This window comes from Diabrotica undecimpunctata, chromosome 9 (assembly GCF_040954645.1).
Source record: "Diabrotica undecimpunctata isolate CICGRU chromosome 9, icDiaUnde3, whole genome shotgun sequence".
NCBI classification, from domain to species: domain Eukaryota; kingdom Metazoa; phylum Arthropoda; class Insecta; order Coleoptera; family Chrysomelidae; genus Diabrotica; species Diabrotica undecimpunctata.
The window spans coordinates 25351203-25374291 of NC_092811.1; the positions used below are offsets into that span (position 1 = coordinate 25351203).

General features: G+C 36.6%; 1 protein-coding gene across 6 annotated transcripts in view; it reads left to right on the plus strand.

Moving 5' to 3' along the window:
- LOC140449695 (uncharacterized) overlaps window positions 1-23089 on the plus strand; it is a 189127-nt gene that overhangs the window by 112968 nt on the left and 53070 nt on the right. For all 6 annotated transcript variants that reach the window (XM_072542988.1, XM_072542986.1, XM_072542990.1 and 3 more), the window contains exon 3: window positions 13806-13901. In XM_072542988.1, the coding sequence (XP_072399089.1) occupies window positions 13806-13901 (96 nt within the window). The remainder of the gene's footprint in view (window positions 1-13805; window positions 13902-23089) is intronic.

Here is a 23089-nt window from a genome sequence, read left to right on the forward strand (position 1 = left end):
ACTTGTAGATAGGTACTCTGTTTTCGCGAGGTTAATATCTAGGCCAGCCTTGGTATATTCTTCTTGTAGTTTCTTCATCATGTAGCTGAGGTCGTCTTGGTCTTGTGCAATCACTACTTGATCGTCTGCAAAACTTAATGTATATAGGTATTCGTTCCGTACCGGTACTCCCATGCGTTCGCATTTTCTTTTCCATGTAGTCAAGGCTTTCTCTAAGTATATTTTGAATAGGGTTGGAGATGTGGAACAACCCTGCAGGAGCCCTTTTGTTGTGGTGAAGTCTCCTATGATGCTTGTTCCCATTTTAATGGACACTTTATTTTCTTTATACAGAGGTATATAAGTATTATATAAAAAAAAATGACGAATTACCGATTGTCACGATTGTGTGGGATTGGTTAATTTTTTTTGCTGAATTTGAAAGACCAAAACCATCCGAACATTCTGCAGTATATATAGCCATTAAAGGCAAATTCAGTCTTAGCATCAGTTATTAACATCAGTTTTATGCCATATATTCGTAGCTTATTTGGTATGTACATCCGGAATTTGCACCAACCCCTAAAACCGATTAACATCTCATTATCAAAACACTAAATCGTTTTCCTCTCATAACAGTCCTAAAAATCTGTCTTCCGGTTCCATCTGCAGTAAGCATGGCGTCAATATCTTTATAATTACATTTAAAGATCGCGGTATATATTAGTAGGCCCATCAAAGCTCGTATTTCAGTCCAGAGGAGTCCAAAGGTTAGTCCAGAAGGATATATTTGTGACTTCTACGATGCTTCAATTTTTTTTAATATATCTTTAACTTGGTTTCTTATCTTTTTCCATATATTTGTTTGTACCTTTTATATTTATTTTCGAGGGTCATTTTTAAGTTCTATAAGTTCTATTATTGCGCACAATTATCCGACATATGCGCACCATTAGCCAAATAGGTCGGGTAATTGTGCGCTCACAGTGTAAGGAAAATCTCGCTTCACACTGTTCTAATGTTCAACTATTTATTGATATTACCAATAACTGAAATATTTAATGAAATATACAAGGCAGGAAAAATACCAGTAGAGTGGCTCAAATCAGAGTTCGTACCATTGCCCAAAAAACCGGGAGCAAAAGTTTGTGAAGATTATAGGACCATAAGCCTAATGAGCCATCTGCTGAAGCTGTTTTTAAAAGTCATCCACAAAAGAATTTACCGGAAATGCGAGGAACAAATTGCGCCAAATCAGTTTGGATTTGTGAAAGCCGTTGGTACGAGGAAAGCGTTATTTAGCGTGCAGGTAATGTTTCAGAAATGTAAAGATGTCAGCTGTAATGTTTTTGCATGCCTGATTTTGCATGCCTGGCAAGAAGGCTTTCGATATAGAGTCAGGCATAAACAAATGAAGGAAGTGCTGAAGAGGACAGGGATTGACGGATATGACTTAAAAATAATAGCTAACCTGTATTGGAATCAATCAGCGGTACTCCGAATACATGGAGAATATACAGATCAGGTCAAAATCTTAAGGGGAATGAGACTTCTTCTTAGAGTGCCATATCCCTACGGAACGTCGGCGACTACCATGCTTATAATATTTTTATACTGATCTCGGTCTTGCGCTACGTGTAGCAATTGGTCCGCTGTCAAACCTGTCCACTGCCGCAAATTCCTCAACCAAGAGAGTTTCTTCCGTCCTATCCATTTCTTTCCTTCGATTTTACCGTTGAGAATTAGCCGAAGGAACTCATATCTTGGTCCTCTGATTATATGTCCAAGATATTCTAGTTTACGCCTCTTAATAATATTTAATAGAGTTCGTTGATGTCCCATTCTTCGAAGAACTTCTTCGTTTCTAGTTCTGCTAGTCCATGGAATTTTTAGTATCCTTCGATACAACCACATCTCAAACGCCTCGATTTTATTCATGATATCGGCGTTTAAAGTCCAAGTTTCACATCCATACAAAAGTACAGACCACGCGTAACATTTTGTAAACTTTTCACGGATTTCCAAATTTAATGAGTTATTGGATAATAGAGGCTTGAATTTTTGAAATGAGTTTCTTGCCTGTTCAATTCTACATCGAATTTCGAAGGATGGATCTAGATTTTGGGTAATCCAACATCCAAGGTATTTGAATCTCTGAACTCTCTGCAGCGGTTGTTGGTTTAATATCAGTTGGGTTGCGCCGATATCCACTTTACTGGTCACCATGTATTTAGTTTTATCGATGTTTATCGACAGTCCCCAATTTGTGCATTCCATGTCAACTCTATTGATTAGCTCCTGCAGATTTTCGATGTTTTCAGCTAGAATCACAGTATCGTCGGCGTACCGTATATTGTTAATTATTTCTCCTCCTATGATAATTCCTTTTTGATCTTTTAAAGCTTCCCTAAATAGATTCTCAGAATACACGTTAAAGAGGGTGGGAGATAGTATACAGCCTTGTCTTACGCCTCGTTCAATACTGATTGGCTTTGAGATTGGGAATGAGACAGGGGTGCATAATTTCACCACTGATATTTAATTTGTACTCGGAGCACATTCTTGAAGAGGCTCTAAAAGATATTGATGAAGACATATCAATAAATGGATGCTCAATAACCTGCGGTATGCAGATGATACAATAGTGTTTTTCAATACCATAGAAGGGCTGCAAAACTTAATGAACAAAATAACGAAAACAAGTAGAAAATGGACTGGATATAAACACGAGCAAAACCAAGATAATGATCATCAGCAAGGAAAACATAACTGGAGCAAATCTGTATGTGAACCAAATGAGAATTGAAGGTGTCTCACAATACAATCACTTAGGAACTATAATCAATGGGTCGTGGGACAATACCCAAGAGATTAAATGTTGCATCTGAAAGACAAAAAGTGCATTCTTGACTATGAGTTCTGCGTTCAAGAGCCATGACCTCACCCTAGAAACAAAAATAAGGCTCCTTAAATGTTATGTGTACTCAGTGCTTCTGTACGGAGTAGAAACGTGGACATTGAAGGCGGAAACTCTATCAAAACCTTAGGCTTTTGAGCTATGGTCATACAGAAGGATCCTGAAGATACCATGGACAGTCACCAATGAAGAAGTACTGCGGAGGATGGACACAACTGCAGATTTGGTCAACATCTGTAAGCTGCAGTCCTTGGGACATATAATGAGAAATCAAGGCAGATACGAGCTACTTCAATGCATTTTTCAAGGTAAAATTGAAGGAAAAAGGGCCCCAGGACGAAGAAGACTATCCTGGCTTGCTAACCTGAGAGCATGGTATAGAAAGACCTCAACACAGTTATTTCGTATAGCAACCAACAAAGTCATCATAGCCAGAATGATCGCCAATATCCGGAACGGACAGGCACCCTAAGAAGAAGAAGTCCCTAGCAATATACCTAGGCCCTTCAAGTATATCTTCAAAAAATTTGGAAACTGAAATGTTTTAAGTTTTTGCAATATCCTGAATTAGCCTTAGGTGCGCACCAATAGCCGACTCTCACCTACCTGGTGTCAGCTTCTTGAATGTTTGGCTCTAAATCCGAATTATGCTTCTGGTAACACTTGTAGTCTTTCTGTTTTCTCTTCGAGCCTAGAGAATATCACTCTTACAGCAATATTGCTGACTTCTGGCAATAAGCTTATTGGAATGTGGTTCTGGTTTTGGTATTGTTTTTCTGGTATTCTGTAGTCTGGTATTGTTTTTCCTGGTTTATGGATTGTAATCACATGATTAGGGAATCTTCTGAATCTCACCAGTCTCGTCTATTATGTTGTTTAGCTAAACGACTGCTTTCGCTAGCACGTATTTTAGAACCTTGTTGTTTATTTCGTCCGATCCAGGTACAGTTTATTTTGGTGAGGTTTTCCGGATCATGTCGCTCAATTCTTTTGGAGATGTGTGTTTCAGTGGTGGCTCTTCTGCTTCCGCCGGTCTTTTACTACTTCCTCTTCAAAAGTCAGAGTCTTCCTGTTGACGGTAGTTCATAGAACCACTGTCTTTCTAGGCTGGTTCTTATGACTTTGGCCTTGTCTTCGGTGGTGTCTTCCTGTCGTTTCTTAGAAATTTCTGTATTGTACACACATGGTCCATGTTTTTGCTGTTTTCTTCGTGTTCCTTCACATGGTTGTCCCATTTGATCTTGTCTCCTTGAGCTCTTGTTCTTCTATCTCTTTTCTTTGCTGTGTTCTTCTCCCTAATTAGTTCCCTTAGCTCTATGCTGATATCTCCGAATCTACCTGTGTTGTCCTGTTGTTATGGCTTCTCGTACGATGTTGTAAAAATCTAGTAGGACTCTTGCCTCTAGTTGTTCTGGACTATTTATGGTTGGGATGTTTCCAATTCCTTCGCTGACTGAGCGAAAAGACAGACATTCTTGCTTTCTTGTGCATAATTGGCTACTCTCTATAAAACGAATTGCAGAAATTTGTTTCTGAAAGATATTTTCATATATACGAAGGTCCAAAAAAACAGAAAAAATAGGAAGATAATGAATCTAAATAGTTTGCACATTTTTTTTTTAATTAAACACAAACCTTGATTTAAAATTAGAATAGTTACTGATAAAGAATATTTTAAATTAAACAAACCGTTGCCAATTTAATTTTATATCAGTTTGTACTCCAAAAGATGCAAGCAAAACAAATAGTTTATCGTATTTAAACATATTTAAAATAATTACACATAACATTTTAATTAGTTTTTTTTTGTATTCGAACTAAAAATAGTGACTAACTCATTGTCTAACGTTGTGGAAAATTTTTAAAAATAAATCGGTGACGTCATGTATATGATGTAATATTGGCAACGTTTAAATTCACCTTTTGTTTGTATCCGCGTTTAAATCTTCATAGGCGAGCGGGAGGAAGAGCAGGAAATTTTAAATACACATACAGTGTGACGTTTCAGAGGCGTACGTTGAATGGAAGCCTCATTCGTCATAAATATATAATTAATTGTTGTGTCTGATGATGAAGTTCTACAATTATATCTCTACGTCCTGCAAATGCCAAACTTCATTTTTGGCTAATATACACTGTCTCACAAAATTATCAGCACTTCTGGATTTGATTTTACGGTTTCTGCTGTGACTACTTTTCTCCATTCATCTCTCTCTTTGATTGCCCTTTCTCTATTTTTAATTTCCATACTCCTCTTCTTCCACTTGTTGTCTCTATCACAGTTTAGCTCTGCCTCTGGTTCTTTTACCCGGCATCCATTCCGCTATAACTCTTAACGGATTGCTATTCTCTCTTCTCATTAAGTGTCCATACCATCTAATTCTTTTATTGCTCTCTTGACCCATCCATTCTTGTATTTCGTGATTCATCCATTTTCTTGTATCCTCTTCGTTTCCCCTCTTTGGTCCCAGTATTTTTCTGATAATCTTTCTCTTAAAAACTTTCAATTGCTCTTCTCCTGCTGTTAATGTAAATGTGTCTGCAGCATATACTACTATTGGTCTTATGGTCGTTTTGTGATTTTCATTTTTATGTTTCGGCTTGTTATCTCTTAAACATTTTTTTATTTCTATAAAATGTTGTATTTTCCTTTTGAATTCTTCTTTTCATATCTACACTTTCATTTCTTCTGTTGACTAGTACTCCCAAATATTTGAATGTTTCAACCTCTTCGAAACTGTGTACATCTATTGTCAGTTCTGTCATTTGTGTCTTCTTTTTTTTGCTTACGGTCTCTTAAGGTTAAGGTTCTCTTTAATGCCTTTTTATCTGTTGCTACTATGGTTATATCGTCCGCATATCCTATTATTTGTACTGCATTCTTGTACGCACTATGTAATCCGCAATTATGCAAGTAGTATAACTGGCGGACTTGCACGATCAAATGGTAAGCATGTCATCAGGGTCTGCCACATACGTACGTTATGTCCATTCTTGACCTTAAGGGTGTACAAGAAGTGCAAGAAGTGATCGATAATAACCAAAGGGTTGTAAGAAGTGCCCACTTATGGTTTAATCTCTTCTTTTCCGAAGAAGTGATGACAATGAAAAGAGGTTGTAAGAATTGTCCACTCCCGAAGAAGAAGTGACCGACAATGACCAAAGTGTTGTAGAAACTGGTCGCTTATAGCTAGATATCTTCTTTCCCGAAGAAGTGATGGACAAAGACCAGAGGGTAGCTAAAGAAATGGTGGTTAATGACCAGAGGGTTGTAAGAAGTGGTCGCTTATCGCTAGATCTTTTCTTGTTTCCCTCGAAGGGGCCACCACTTCTTCAGCTACCGTCTGGTCTTTGTCCATCACTTCTTTGGGAAAGAGGGAGAGATCTAGCGATAAGCGACCAGTTTCTACAACTATCTGGTCATTGTCGATCACTTCTTCCAGGAAAGAAGAAGATATTAAGCGATAAGTGGGCAGTTATTACAACCCTCTGGTCATTGTCGATCACTTCTTGTACACCCTTAAGGTCAGGAATGTACGCCACTTATCCATACCTCTGCATTTGTTTGTATTTCGTTTGAATTCTAGTCCATCCAATGACATATTGTTGAAATGTTTTCTTACATTTTTTCGGTATATCACATTTATAAAGAGTATTGGTCTAAAATGTCCTCCTTGTCTTACTTCTTTTGTTGTTTCGACTTATTTTGATAGCATATTTTGCATTATTAGTGGGTTGTTGTTTTCCTGTAGATACTTTTTGTCAATTGATCAGCTCTTCTCGTTTGAATAAGTGGAAAGCTTTTTCCATGCTTATAAAACTAACATAGGTATATTTCTCTATTATTTTTTATGGCTTTCCCTTTAATTTGTTATATGGTGAATAAATGGTTTTGTGTATTATGTCCTTTCCTGAATCTGCTTTATGTATCCTCTAATTGATGTTCTTTTCCTATTGTGATTTCCCTTTCTATTATCATTTTCGTATTTTGGCTGCCAATTTCCAAAGTCTTGTTCTTCCATTCTTGTGTATTGGTACAATTATTGCGTTTTGCCATTATCTCGTGTACGAGATTACCATTAGATCGCGTACAGATGCAAAATTCGTTATAAAGCAAATTACTGAGAAATCTTTAGAGTATAATAGACCAGCATTTCTGTGTCTGATTGACCTAAAGAAAGCGTTTCACAGAGTAAGACTCAAAGATGTAATCCATCTTCTCTATAATAGAGAAGTTCCCCTAAATATTATAAAAACTATTGAAAACATCTACCAAAACAACAAAATCGAAGTCAGAATAGATGGACAACTTACAGAACCTATAGAAATAGGCAGCGGAATAAGACAAGGGGATTGATTGAGTGCCATGCTCTTTAATTTGATCATGGATGAAATCATCAAAACCGTTAACAAAGGAAGAGGTTACAGAATGGGAAACAAAGAAATCAAAATGCTCTGTTACGCAGACGACGCAATATTGATAGCCCAAGATGAAGATAGTCTGCAAAGACTGGTCCACACATCGCCCAAGATGAAGATAGTCTGCAAAGACTGGTCCACAGATTTAACATAAGAGCAAAAGGATTTAATATGACAATCTCATCTCAGACAACTAAAACAATAGTAGTCAGCAAAGAACCAATCAGATGTATAATAGAAATTGATGGCATGCATCAGTATTGAACAAGTAATGGAAATAAAATACTTGGGAATTACACTGTCTAGCTATGGAGACCTGGAGAAAGAAGTGAGAGATCAAGTACAAATAGCAAATAGACTGGCAGGATGCCTTAATAACACTATATGGTGAAACAGACACCTTAACACTGAAATTAAATTAAGAATTTATAAAGCCATTGAGGACCAATAATGGCATATGCCTCAGAAACAAGACCCGACACAGCCACAACGTAAAGGTTACTGGAAACGGCAGAGAAGAATGACAGGAAATACGCTGAGAGATCGAAAGAGAAGTGAAGACAGAAGAAAATGAAACGTACAGGGTATAAATGAATGGATACAAAATAGAAAAAAAGAATGGAATAACCACATAAGCAGAATGGAGGAGATCCGTGTCATCAAAATAGCAAGAGATAAGTCACCAATCGGCAGAAGAATTATCAAACGATCGCGCAAAAGATGGATTGACAACCTTCCATAGAGGTATTAATCCGCCAATGAACAAGCAGACTTGCTTATAAAGAGGAGGAAGAAGAAGAAGACCATTATCTCGGTGTTTGTTTTCTCTTATATATTTCAGCATTTCAGGACTTCATCGTTACCTGAGCTCTTTTTAATCTTTATTTTCCTTAATGTCCCTTCTATCTCTTCCTTCTTTATAACTTCTGTGTTACCAAGATTGTCCTTGTATCTTCTCATTTTTTTGTCTTTTTCTGCTACTTTTTCTCGCTTTCCATTTAGAAATTGCTCAAAATGTTCCCTCGCATCTTTTTTTTTTATTTCGCTATTGGACGAAAATTTTTTAAGGCTGATAGGGATTATTGTTCGGAAATATCTTAAAAATAAATAATTTGAAATCACTACGAAAGTAACAAAAATCATTATCTACATTTCGAAGTTTCAACTATTTTATAATAATGTATCACATGTTTTGGTTTTTTGGTTAAATCTCCTTTTTGACTTATTGGAATCAAATATCGACACCGATTTAACCTAAAAAACAGTATTTAATGTAATTGTTTCAACACTTGGAGCATAAGAATTCCTCATTAAATACCTGTTGTATGTAAATAACATTTTCACAAAGCGATTCAGACGATTAGGTTGGCAAAATGCCCGTAAGATCCGAATACCTGGCCAAGGCGACTCCCACAAGTCCCGTTTATTACTATTACACCATTACAATTTTATTTTCTTGATTTGTTTCTCCAATATTATCCTTGCGAGTTAAAGTTAAAAATATTTCGAAATTTTTGTTAGTGTATGTGAAATCAAGACTTAATGATAGTCGAAGCGATGTTGATTGTTTTATGATACGAACAACGATAACACACAATGCAGACTGCTTGTTTACCTTTCTTGATACAAAGAGTCAAAAGCCGGGATCTGACAGAATGTGGAGGGACATTCTTCATCGGAGAAGAGAAACAGAAAATACGTAATAGAAAAAGATAATATCTAAAGACGAGAACCAAAATTTAGTGGTTGACGATCATTGGGATAGGGCAAAACTGTCTACAGTTTGCGCGTGCTGTCCCGTCGTTTGTCAATAAATCAAAATGGTTCAAAGGACGTTTGGAAGCTGATACATAACACGTAATTACCCTTCTTACACTTCTGATGCGGCTAGGTTCTGGTACGGCCAGTGTAGTGCTAATTTTATATGGAGTGGCCTAACGAAGTTGTGTTAGAATTTTTATCATAGTATAAATTACCCAACTTCAACAATTTTTACCGCCAACGCTGGTGGCGTACAACAGACAAAAATAAACTAAACCCTCGATCTCTATGAGACACGCTCCATTGAGGTAGTTACTAAAATCTAGATATTTATTAATTTGACACGTGGCGAGCCAATCGTTCTCTCTTTTTTTTTTCACTATTATTATTGTCTACTTTTCCTCGCCTCGCCTACGTGAACTGACGAAGAGCTCCGGAGCTGAAGAAGTTATTAACATTTATAAAAAACCAAAATTTCGAACTTATTTCGCAAATTTTTAAGCAACAAATAACGATAAAACTTTTAAAAACGCAATTTTGAAAGGTTTTGTATGACATAAGTTTATTACTCTTAACTTTGTTTCAAAATGCTTCACTTTTTGCTGATAGGCGAAAACAGTGAAAATTGACCGTTTTTTGACAGTTTGTTAATAACTAATTGAGTCCAAAAAATTGACTGCAGGAAACATAGAGGTCCATACTACTCAAAACAACAACTGTCGTTTGCTTGGCCGGTTCAGTGTCACGAAAAAAATCTTATTTCCCTTCTCTGTAGGGAGTGGCTGCTAATCATTTTAATTAATTTGAATTATGGGAGCTTGCAACTCATGTTCACGATTGCAATTACGCAGTTCTTCAAAATGATTCGCCCATCTATTTGGTTAGTACTTTGGATTAATTTATAGCAAAATTTCTCTGATTCCTGTTTAAAATCTTTGTGTGCCACATACTTTTTTCGCTGTTTGGTTAATAATGTTTTTGCAAAGATAATCGTGCATTATATTTTATTATAAAAAAATAGAAATACACTTTTTTATGAGAACTAATATTTGCGTGTAAATATAATACGCCTCCTTTATCAAATCAGGCTGTTTGAACAAGTCACTAAAAGGTGTAGGGAAGAATTTAAAAAAAGAGGTGACGTGATTTTCGTATTCGTGTTTTTAAGTCGTAAAAATATACTACTTCTAACCTTCAGAAGCAGAGCAGGGATAAATTTTACTATATCTTTTATGCAGACATTATAAATTTATTGCGTAATCAATAAGCCAGTATATAAAAGTTTTTATTTAATTTATAACATTTACATATTATATACATTAATTTATTTGTGATATCCATATTCATTACGATGTTTTATAACGTTAAGGGCTTTCACATGTACAGAGTGAATAGATCAAAGAATGTACCAATTGTAAATGTTTGTTCAGAAGTAAGCAATAATATTTTACTTAACAATAATCGGTCTAAGATTGGTCATTTCTGAGCTAGAGGGTATTATATTATTTGTAAAATCTTCTGTGTGTTGAATTTTTCCCGAATATTAACGATTGTTGTGTCTATTCCTATTTTATTGACAGCAGCGCGGAAAAGTTCTGTAGTATTTGTTTGAAACCATAATCATCAGGTTCTTTAACCAGGAGATTCTTCTTCTTTCAGGATTTTTATTGCCAGGTATTTTTCCTTGGATTATTAGTGTACTCACCTCATGCCTGTTGAAATTTCGCATTACGTGACCTAGATAATCGAGCTTGCTTTTTTGAATTGTTTGGAAGATTTTCATGTTTTTTAGTCCAATCAGTTTCCTTATAATGAACATTGCATCTGTTGTTGATCTGCATTGCATAAATCCAAACTGATTTTTAGATATTTCGGTTTCTTCACGTATCCGTCTATCAATTACTCTCTCTATAGACTCGGTGATTAAGTCGTTTTATGGACTTGTAGTTTGTGCATTGTGAACCATCTCTTTTGTATTTGTAAATAGGTATTAGTATACTGCTTCTAATGGATAAGGGCATCCCTGGAGAATAGGACAGTAATGTCCACTCTGGGTAAAGCAACCATCAAAGCAAACGTAGGTGGAGACTTCCCACAAGGAGGAGTTCTATCCCCTCTACTTTGGGTAACCATGGTAGATGATCTCCTCAGAAATCTATCTGTCCACAGAAGGCTTTTATTGTCTAGGATATGCTGACGATATAGCAATCGTTGTCAGGGGCAGGTTTGCTCAGGTGGTGTCTGAGAGAATGCAAGAAGCCCTAAATATAGTTGACGACTGGTGTAAACAAGAGAGACTGGTAGTCAATGCTCAGAAAATACAAATCGTCAACTTCACCAAAAAACAGCACTACAAGGCCTAAAACCACCGGTGCTGGGAAGAACAGAGATTATATTTGCCAAAGAAACATAATACCTTGGGGTATATTTTGATCATAGGCTTACATGGAATACTTACATTCTGAAAACCACACAGAAAGCTACTATGTCCCTGGGCAGATGTAGAAGAATGTGCGGTAAAAATTGGGGACTTAACCCCAAAATTACTCTATGGTTGTTATTAGACCCATGATAACCTATGTCTCGGTGACGTAGTGAACAAAGACGTAGCAAGTGGGAGCAATAAGGCTGCTAGGTAATACACAAAGGCTAGCATGACTGATGCCAGATGAGTGACGCACAGAATAATCCATAGTCAGCGACATATAAGCCAGATGCATGGTACTGACAACAGAAAGCTAATCGAGGAGCAAAAAGCCGATATTGTGATGGGGAAACCTATCGATGCAACAGCTACGAGATATAGCTTTAACAATAAGTTCACAATTAAGATACCAGGCAGGAAAGACTGGAATAAAGGTGTACCCATACAAGCTGCTGCTACCTGGTACACGGATGGCTCAAAAACATCGGAGAGTGTGGAAGCCGGCATAGTAGGGACAAATCAAGGGATACATTTCCCGGTAAGTCTATCTAAGGATGTGACAGTTTTCCTGGCGGAAATAACGGCAATCCATCACTGCGTGGAAGAAATAGAAAGGCAGGAAAGAACGTTCTGTTCAGTTGCCATCTTCACAGATAGTCAGGCAGCGCTTAAGGCAATTCTGTAGAGGTCAATTTTATGCCAGTGTGACAGTCTGGCAAATGTGTGGTTCTTTGCATTAGGAGAAGAAAATCCACCGGCAAATAGCTACATGGAAGGTACAGTCTCGAAGCTACTAGACTTTATAAAAAGGGTCAGGTTAGAGAATGTTATCTAGGACTAGAGGACCACAATATATCTGAAAAGGTCGCAGTGGAATAGGCCAAAAGGCCACCTCTCTAAATCTATCTATCTATACTGCTTCTCCATTCTCATGGCAGTTATCCTACTTCCATTGTTCTATAAAGTAAACTCTCTGAGTAATGTGCTGTCTTAATAAAAACAAATGAGAATAAACGTTATTTTGATATAAATATGATATAAAAAAATTTTGATAAATGACCGATATTTTTTAAAGTTGGCACTAATGATCTATATAAACGCTCGCGCTCCTTTGATAATTAACGGATTCGAAGTCATAAATCGTCATATTGCAAGGACGATTAAGAAAGACTGTACCGACAACCGCGATGAAGAAAGGAAAGCAAATCCATCCATATTTTTTAATTTAAGGGATATTGTTAGTCGATTTCTGAATTAACGGGATTCACATTAATTCTGCTATATATTGTATTGTAAGACCCTAAAGAAGGCTAAAATTCAAGAACTACAGGAGTCGAACGATTACTTGTGGTCCAGAAACCAGACCCTGTAACACCTGGATGATTCATGAACTGCTTGTCTCGTTTGGATGTAATATTGGGTCTCGCTCACCTTATTTCTACACCTCGCTTTACGAGGATCACCATCTTCACTGAATGAATATTCAATGAATACACCCTACAAATAAGAATAAGAGTAGAGGCAGCCCGCAGTGCGTTTAACAACATGTAATCGAAGCCTAAGCCTAAAATTTAAAGTACGCATGGCTAAATGTTATGTTTTCTTAGTCTTGTTGTATGGTGTAGAGACGTGGACGAAAAGGTAGCCATACATGAGCAAGCTGGAGGAATTTAAGATGTTGGCATATCCAAGGATGTTAAAAATCTCCTGGAAGAACAAAAGAACTAACCAAGGAGAAAAAAGGATAGCAAACAAAAAGAGGCCGTATTGACTATTCAAATGAGAAATTACAGTACATGTTACGCGCGCAGATAATTATCAACTTAAGAAACTTCAGGGAATTGTTCAGTTTGCAGTTCTATTCAACCGTCCCGATGAGCACATCATTGTCATGATAATAACCAATCTTCGTAGCGGATATGGCACATGAAGAAGAAGACCTTCTTTGCGCTATTTTTCATTCGTTTTTCTTTAACAAGGACGTCATAATGACTGAAAAAGTAGTTACACGAGGTAGAGCGTAACATACACGACAATAGTATACAAAAACTGCTGTCCAAATACTTCAAAAGTGCATTGATCTCATCGATGATAAGATGTTTTTACATTTCCCTTCAATTTTATTAAAGAGATATTTATTTTTCCAGTTTTAAGTCGCTCGTATATTTTTTATAAAAGAATCGTGCGTGTGATATAAATGTTGTTGAAAGGATATTTTTACAGTCGAGTCGGTCGTATTTTTTCTACGATCGGAAAATTATTTCTATGTACATAGTGTATTGATTGGTTTTTTATTTGTTGCAGCAAGGAATTGGCGTTGAATTAATAAGGATATTACCGGAAACACATCCGCCTGTTTTGTCCAATATCTTCGCCGAAGCCGACTCCAAAGACGACGTGGTAAGTGTATAAATGTTTATATTATTTTAGTGTCCCTTCGTTTTTATTATTATTATTTTTATTAGTATGCTAATAAATTTACAGTGTACATAAGCAATATTACGATGAGTAACAAATTGGACAACTGAAATGAAACAAACTAATTTGATGAGCTAAAATTGTTGCTTGGACAGGAAAATTCACGTTTTCTTTACTTTTTGATGTTTTCTTTACTTCTTAACTTATTTTAAAATCTATTAGGTATATCCTGTTAACTGGTGTTACTGTCTTCGTTAGCGCAATTGGTTTCTGTCAAATTGTTCATTTAATAATCTGTCAGAGTACTTTTTCCCCTGCTTTTTTCCATCTATTTCGTGTGAACTAGTCTTTTATTGGGGGTAGCGGGTGGGTACTTTTCACGATCCCGGTGGAAACAGACCTACTTCAGGGATTAGCGACCCTGCCCACGCTAGCTCATGATATTCCACCATCCCACACCGTGGAATCTCATGTCCCATAACCTTTATCCTACACCCTCCATATTTATCCCTCCTAGTCCTCAACCCTGGTGAAGGGCAGCAGCGATCACCAGTACCAACGCAAGGCGCAAAAGAAATTATCTTGGACCGGCTTGTTATTGGAATTCCACAGGCATGACTAGGACAGTTTGAATGGCTGTGGTACTGCGGTGTTGAAAGTAACGGGATACCACAACACTACCTTTTCCCCAGGATAACTCATCTCATTATGGCAGAACAAAACAAAACAATGGCCCTCAGTCCCGGGCAGGCCTTAGATGGTCAGAGGGTGCGAAGAATCTCCCGGTGCTAAATAGATGATATCCAACGAATTTCAACATGGAATGTTAATAGTCTTTACGAACCAGGAAAACTACACAACCTTATAAAGGAAATGAATCGGCTAAAAATAAATATAATGGGAGTCAGTGAAGTCCGATGGACTGGATCTGGACAGTTTACGAAAGATAAGATTACTATGTATTACTCGTGTAGTGACCCAACAGATAGACATCACCGACATGGAGTGGCTATTGCTCTTGACAGGAAGATCAGTAAATCGGTGACAGATTTTGTTCCAATTTCCGAACGAGTCATGTTGATCAAAATGACAGGCAAACCAGTAAACATAAATGTGACACAAGCATATGCACCAACAGCAGATAAGTCAGAAGAAGAAATAACTAAGTTCTATAAAGATCTGGAAAAAGCAATAAGACTAACAAAGAAAGAGGACATAAACATAATAATGGGCGACTTTAACGCCAAGGTGGATAAAGGAAGATATGAAGACATAATTGGAGAGTACGGCCTTGGAGTTAGAAATGAAAGAGGCGACCTGCTGTGTGAATTCTGCCAGGAGAACGGTTTTGTCGTCATGAACACATGGTTTCAGCTCCCACCTCGTAAGTTATATACTTGGAAATCACCAGGAGACCGTCCAAATCGAATAATTAGAAACCAAATTGACTACGTTTTAATAAACAGAAGATTTCGTAACGCTATCAAAAGAATCGCAGCATATCCAGGTGCTGATATTGCATCCGATCATAATCCGCTAATAGCAGATGTGAGGTTAAAACTAGCAAAAATTAAGAGAACAAATACAAACACCAGCACGCCTATAAATACAAGAGAACTGATGAGAGACGAAAATCTGAAGAAGAGTTATGCAAATCAAATTAATGAAAGAATGCGAATAATAGAACAAAATGATGATATCGAAGAGATGGTCAATGATATTAAAGGAACGATTCTGGCAGTAAACAGGGAAGTTAAAACACAGATCAGAAAGAGAAAGCATAACGAATGGATGACGGACGAAATTATGGATCTAATGGAAAAGCGAAGGCAACATAAACAACATCGTAATCAAGACAAATACAAACAGATACACAAAGAAATTCGCCAGAAAATTAAGAAAGCAAAAGAACGTTGGATGGTGGAAAGGTGCAACGAAATAGAAAAATTGCAGGAAAAAGGAGATAGTTTTGGACTACATAAGAAGATCAAAGAAATATCGAATATACACAAAAGCCACCACAGAACAAGAATACGCAACGACAGAAACGAATACATAGAGTCAGAAGAGGAGATAGCAATGGCGTGGAAAGAATACGCAGAAAGACTTTTTAATGAGGAAAGACCAACACAACCAACGCGCAAACTTCCTTCCGAAAACTTATCAGGGCCATCAATAATGCGAAGTGAAATAGAATATGCAGTTAGAACCACAAAGATGCATAAAGCAACAGGTCCAGATGAAATTAATATAGAAGCAATAAAACTACTAGACGAGGAGAATATCGAAATCTTGGTAAAGCTGTTCAATAGAATTTATGATACTGGTTACATTCCGCGAGAATGGCTGCAGTCATCCTTTGTGATGATCCCAAAAACAGCTAATGCCACAAAATGCAATGAACACCGCTTAATCAGCTAAATGAGTCACTTGCTGAAACTCTTCCTTAGGATATTACACTCAAGAATGTACAAGATACTAGAAGAACTTAGCGGGTCAACACAATTCGGTTTTAAGGGAGGACTAGGAACAAGAGAGGCAATTTTATGTTTGAACACCTTAATACAAAACTGTTTAGATCAACGAAAAGATGTCTACCTCACCTTCATCGACTACGAGAAGGCATTTGACAATGTTAAACATGATATCATGATGGAACTACTACATAGGGCCAACATGGACCAGAAGGAGATCAGAATTATTCAGAATCTATACTGGAACCAAATGGCAAAGGTGAGGATTGATCAAGACCAATATACGGATGAATTTGAAATCCGGAAAGGTGTCCGCCAAGGCTGCATACTCTCTCCGATGCTTTTTAATTTATATGTTGAAAATATATTTGCGGAAGCATTAGAAGACACGGAATTAGGCATTAAGGTGAACGGCATACCAATTAGCAACCTACGCTATGCGGACGACACAGTGATTATAACTGATAATTTGGAAGATCAGCAGTTATTACTTGATAGGGTGAATAGCATAGGTAAAAAATATGGCCTCAAAATCAACATTTTGAAAACGAAATGTATGGTCATTAGCAGAAACCCTCCAGAAAACCCGATAATATGCATAGGTGACAATCGCATAAAACGCGTGAAAACTTTTAAATACCTTGGCACCACAATCAATGACCAATCGGATCCACAACAAGAGATAAAAACCCGAATACAAATGGCAAGACAAGCTTTTGTGAAATTCAGACCGCTCCTATGTAATCAAAACCTAAATTTCGAAATACGCTACAGAATGGTCAAGTGCTACATATGGTCCATCTTGCTTTATGGCATGGAAACGTGGACTTTGAAAAAAACATCTATCAACAAACTTGAAGCATTTGAAATGTGGATTGAGAAGAATGATGCGCATACCTTGGGTGGATAGAGTTCGAAACGATGACGTCCTTAAGAGAGCCGGCGTGGAAAGAGAACTCTTTGAATTAATTAAAAAATGCAAGATTGGTTACCTTGGGCACATATTGAGAGGAGCAAAATATGAAATACCACAGTTAATCCTACAAGGGAAGATCGAAGGTAGGAGAGGAGCCGGCCGCAAACAATTATCCTGGTTAAGGAATATTAAAGAATGGACAGGAATACACAATACAGGCGAGCTGTGTCACGCCGCCAAGAACAGAATTCTAGTAATGAGATAGTCGCCTACGCACTTTGGTGTATGGCATGTTAAGAAGAAAAAGTCTTTTATTATTTTCATCTCGGATACATCTAATCTGATTAAAAGCTTCTGCTTTCTTTGCTCTCGTTTGTCTATTTTATATATTTTGTAATCTATTTGGGAGTGAGACCCACTTTTGTATCTAATAAGTTGACTTTCTCTCTTTTGAAAGAATGTATTGTCAATCGCCATATATGCAGCAGCTGTTGCTAATTTCAGCATATCATCTGCAGCCAGTGGCGCACCTAGAATTTTTCTGTGGGGGGGGGTTTGGTTGGGCACCGAATTTTTTTTTACGTTACCTCCATTTTAAGTCCTTAAAATTTGTGTAACAGTGTTGGAATAGTGTACTGGGGGGGGGGGGGAGTCTGCAGCTTCATTTCTTGTTCCAAAGCATTTTTTCAATCTTCAAAAAACACCCTAAGCCGCCAAAACAAGCTTTAGGCGGGCAGGGTAGTGTGGGATATCAAAGGACACGAGGCGACCTTTACGGTAACAGAAAAAGTGGAGCGCCCCAACGCCAGTGACCTACAACGAAAAGACTCCTCTTGTTCCCCGGTTATTTTCGGAAACATCCTGTAAAGACTTACTTCCAGACATAACCGGTGTACCTACTGTACGGTTTCGTCGATGATTTAATTGAAAATCTTCTGCTGATGTGTCCATAAAATCCAATTATCTGTGCTTTTATTGCTCTGACTATGTTCTCTTGATCCATCAATTCTTGTATTTCGTGATCCATCCATTGTCTTGCATCTTCTTCGTTTTCTTTCTTTGGTCCCAGTATTTTTTTCATAATCTTTCTCCCAACTTCTCTTGTTGTTAATGTAAATGTCTCTGAAGCATATACTACTATTTGTCTTACGGTCGTTTTTGTAGATTTTCAGTTTTGTGGTTCGGCTTATCTTCTTGTCTCTAAACATTTTTTTAATTCTGTAGAACACTTTGTTTCTCGCTTGAATTCTTCTTTTCATATCTACACTTTCATTTCTTCTGTTGACTAGTACTCCCAAATATTTGAACGTTTCAACCTCTTCGAAGTTGTGTGCGTCTATTGTCAGTTCTGTCATTTGTCTCTTCTTTTTCTTGCTTACGTTCATGTTTTATTTATTTTTATTAATTTCCAGTCCTCTCAGTTTGGCTTCGTTTTCTATTTCTTGGTAGATTTTCTTTAATGCCCTTTTATCTGTTGCTACTATGGTTATATCGTCCGCATATCCTATTTTCATGATATTTAACCCTGATAATGTTATACATTTGATGTAGATAAGGTTGAAGCTATTTTTAGTGCTATACATCATTTAGGAAGGTGTTTGGGTCTATAACAGTACCTGTTTGCAGTGCTTCAAACATCTCGCAACTGCTAATCGTATGTTCTGCTCTACCTTGTTCGGCACAGTTTATGAATATATCGTTAGCAGCTTTCTGTCTCCCATGAGTGTATTATCTAAACCACCCGTGTCCCGTAAGGAATTGGGTTTTGAAGTAGGAAATATAACCATCTCCTTAGCTTTGTTGAGTTGAGAATTAGCCTTCTGGTCCAGATCTTCTTTGTCTCGCCTGTCCATTCTTCCTTCAATCTATCATATGTAATCTGGTGTATAGTATCTTTCTTTCAAAGCCGATGAAGTGAATAGGCAGGACTCCTGCAACAACCTGAACACGGTCCTATATAAGTTGCACACTCTGACTAGGGCGCTTCGTTATATCATATTTAGTACCGCTTTATACTTAGTTACCTCAAAAATGGAGTACTAAATTTGGCTTCATACAGAAGTAAAGAGTGTACAACGTCCAATAGGACCTTGCACTTATAAAAGAAAGGACCCTTCATATTAGGCATAATTTTGCTCAGAGCAAGGATTTTTCTTTTCCCTTCTTCTCGGCCGCGTGATGAACCAGTAAGATTTTTGTCCAATAGTATTTTCAAGCACTAGTATCTATATGGAAGAATATATCTGTCTTTGATTCACGCGATTTAGTGCTTGGTTTTCCTTATGCTCAATGCCCCATTTGGATTCAGATTCCACTGCAATTATTAATAAAATTTAGTATATATTGATTTTCGAGATTAAATTTTTTCTATCTATCTCATCCTGTAGTCGTTTCGCCATCAGTCTCTCCATGAACTTTGATATGCAGTTAAAAAGACTGATGGGTCTGTAGGACCCTGGATCTTCTGTAGGCTTCCCCTTTTTACTTATTATTACTATCTATGCGAGGTGGTGCACTCTTGGTGTCTCTTGACTTCTGAGGGTATGGCTCATATCACTGCGTATAGTGCTTACGTGAAACAGAGCAAATATCATAATCAGCTGTGGCAGGATAGCATCTGGGCCAGTTGCTTTTCCGTTCTTCATCTATCATCTATAATCATCACTCTGAGAAAGAGTATTGTGTGGTCTGCATAGCAGATTATTTTAAACTGTTTTTTTCCCATTTGGTATCCTTTTTTAGTTCTTACTTTTTTATTATTTCATCCATAATCAGGATGAACAATAGAGAACTCAGGGAATCTCCCTGTCTTATCCCATTGCCAGATTCAATAGGGTCAGTTAGTTCTTCTTCTACTTTTACTTTTATTGTGTTGTTTTGGTAGATATTTTCGATCGTTTTGATTATTCCTAGAGGTATCTCTCTTGCGTACAATAAGATAGTAGAATAAAGATGGTGAAGAAAAATTGATGGTAAAACACTATGGGACAGAGCTAGAAGTACCGATATACGACGTAGATGCAAGGTGGAGAACATCAAGGACTGGGTAAGAAATAGAAGAGTAGGATGGAATGATCATATAAGCCAAATGACAACAAATAGAGTAGTAAAGATGACAAGAGACATTTCCCCAATAGGAAGACCACGAAAACGATGGAACGACAACTTATTGGAGGCACATTTAAAAACAGATAGTCATATCTACATAAAAAGAAGAAGAAGAAGAGATAAAAAAATTTAAAATTGTTTGAGATTAGGTATAACCCAAAATATTTCATTTTATTTTATCCTTAACGCAAAAATAATAAAAAAAGACCTGTTAGTAAAACTAATTCTATGAAACCGTTTACCATTACTTTTTAAATTCTGTACAAAATGTATTGGTACATATTATACAATAATTACACTTAAATTTAATATAATACTTAATTGACCAGTCATTACCAATACCAATTTTCTGATTAAAAAAAAATGGGTCAATGTTTAAAAATTATTTTTTTATTTATATAATTTGATTGAATCGAATGAAGGTTATGCGGTGTATGTTTCTAAAAAAGGTAGATATTAATTGCTCATTATAATAAGAGAATTCTCCATAATAAATGTATATATTACGTAATAATCAAATTAATACAACGTATTTATATTTTTAGCTATTATTATAAACAAATTACCTATAAAAAGAACTGGTGGCTTAAAATAGCTGATATTCATTTATTTCTAAAATATAATGGAACCTTAACACGTTAACTGCCACGAGAAGCAAATGTGCACCTCATACACTGAACTGACAGACGTGACGAGAAGTACCATTAGATCTCATGCATTAGTGTATTTTAGGCTGCGTGATATAACTTACAAAGAAAAATTGTTACAAACAAAGAAATATCTTTAAAATGAAACCATTCATAGACAGTTTAACCTTCTTTAAAAAACCAAAACAAATTAATATCAAAGATAATAAAGCTAGCTGTCATATGTTAACATATATATATATATATATATATATATATATATATATATATATATATATATATATATATATAATATAGGATTTCCACAGTTTTCACTGTATTCCTTCACTCAACCGTTTTCTCCAATTTTTCCTGTTTAGACAGTCCCTTCCTGTAGGTTTCTTCTACTCATTGCTTCGTCAACTTCATCTCTGAAAGATCTTCGGGGTCTGCCTCTCTTTCTTCTTCCTATCGGGCTCCACTCTGTTATTCTATTTATCCACCGATTTTGGTCTGCTCTTCTGACATGTCCGTACCAGGTTAACCTCTTCTGTTCGATGTAGTCTATTATGTCTGAGTTCATTCCCATTCTCCTCTTAATCTTCATGTTATTTATTCTATCTCTTCTTGTTACTCTGCAGCTTCTCCTTAGGAATTCCATCTCTGTTGCTCTTATTTTGTTTTTGGTTTTCTTATTTATTGTCCAATTTTCACACCCATAAGTGAGGATACTTCTTGTCATGGTATTATATATTTTTTTCTTTGTTTTCATGCTGATGTTCTTATCCCATAGTACCGGGTTCAATTTTCGTATGCAGTCTCTTGTTTGTCCTAGTCTATTTTTTATATCTTCCTCCGTTGTTCCTTTGTTTGATATTATGAAAGCTAAATACTTATACTTGTCTGTTCCTTTGATTTGTTTACCTTCGTCTATTTCCAGCTGTTTTATTTCTGTATTCTCTGTTGTTGGGTATTCAGTTTTCTTTAGGTTTATTTCCATCCCATTCTTTGTATATTCCTGCTCCATCATAAAACTGAGGTCATCCTCGTCTTGTGCGATCACTATTTGGTCGTATCCCTATTTAAAACTTAGCGTATATAGATATTCGTTCCTTACTGGTATACCCATTCCTTCGCACTTTCTTTTCCATGGTTTCAAGGTTTTTTCCAGGAATATTTTGAACAGGATGGGGGATGTGGAGCAACCCTGTAGTAGTCCCTTTGTCGTCTTAAATGGACTGCATATTCTATTGTCCGTTTTGATAGCTACTTCGTTATTTTTGTAAAGTGCTTTTACCGCGTTTATTAATCTTCGTGGAACTTCGATGTCTTCCATTGCTTTCCATAGCTTGGTTCTAGGTATTGAGTCATATGCCTTCTTTTTTTATTAGTTGTTCGACCGTGTAAATGTGATCTAAGCATGCTTTCCCCGCTATGAAACCTGCCTGGTTTTCTCCGATTTTATCTTGTATATATATATTTCTAATTTTTCCTTTATGGTCTTTCCATACAGTCTGCCTATAGACGATATAATGCTGATTCCCCGATAGTTTTCGCAGTTTTTTCTATTTCCTTTCTTGTATATTGATGTCATATATGCTTGGGTCCATTCTGCCGGTAAGTCTTCTCCATTCAGTGCTCTCTCAAACATTTTATGTATCATACGGAACAACTTTTCCGATCCGTTTTTTATCAATTCATTTGGTATTTCGCCGGGACCTTCTGCTTTTTTGTTCTTTAGAGTTTTGATCGTTCTTTTTACCTCAGCTAGGCTTAATTCGATTTCGTCATGTGTGTAGATTTCTATTCCGTCTATTTCTGATTCTTTGAATTCGGGGCGGTCTTCGGTTAGCAATTTTTTATAGTATTCTTGCCATTCGTTTTCTTTGATTTGACCGATCTTGATTTTCTCTGTCTTATTTCTTTGGAGCGACATTAAGATGCGCCATGACTCTGAGTTTCTCGTTCCTCCTATGTGCTGTTCTATCTCTGTCCATGTTTTTCCCATCTTTCATTTTTTTCATTTGCCACTTTTCTTTTCACTTC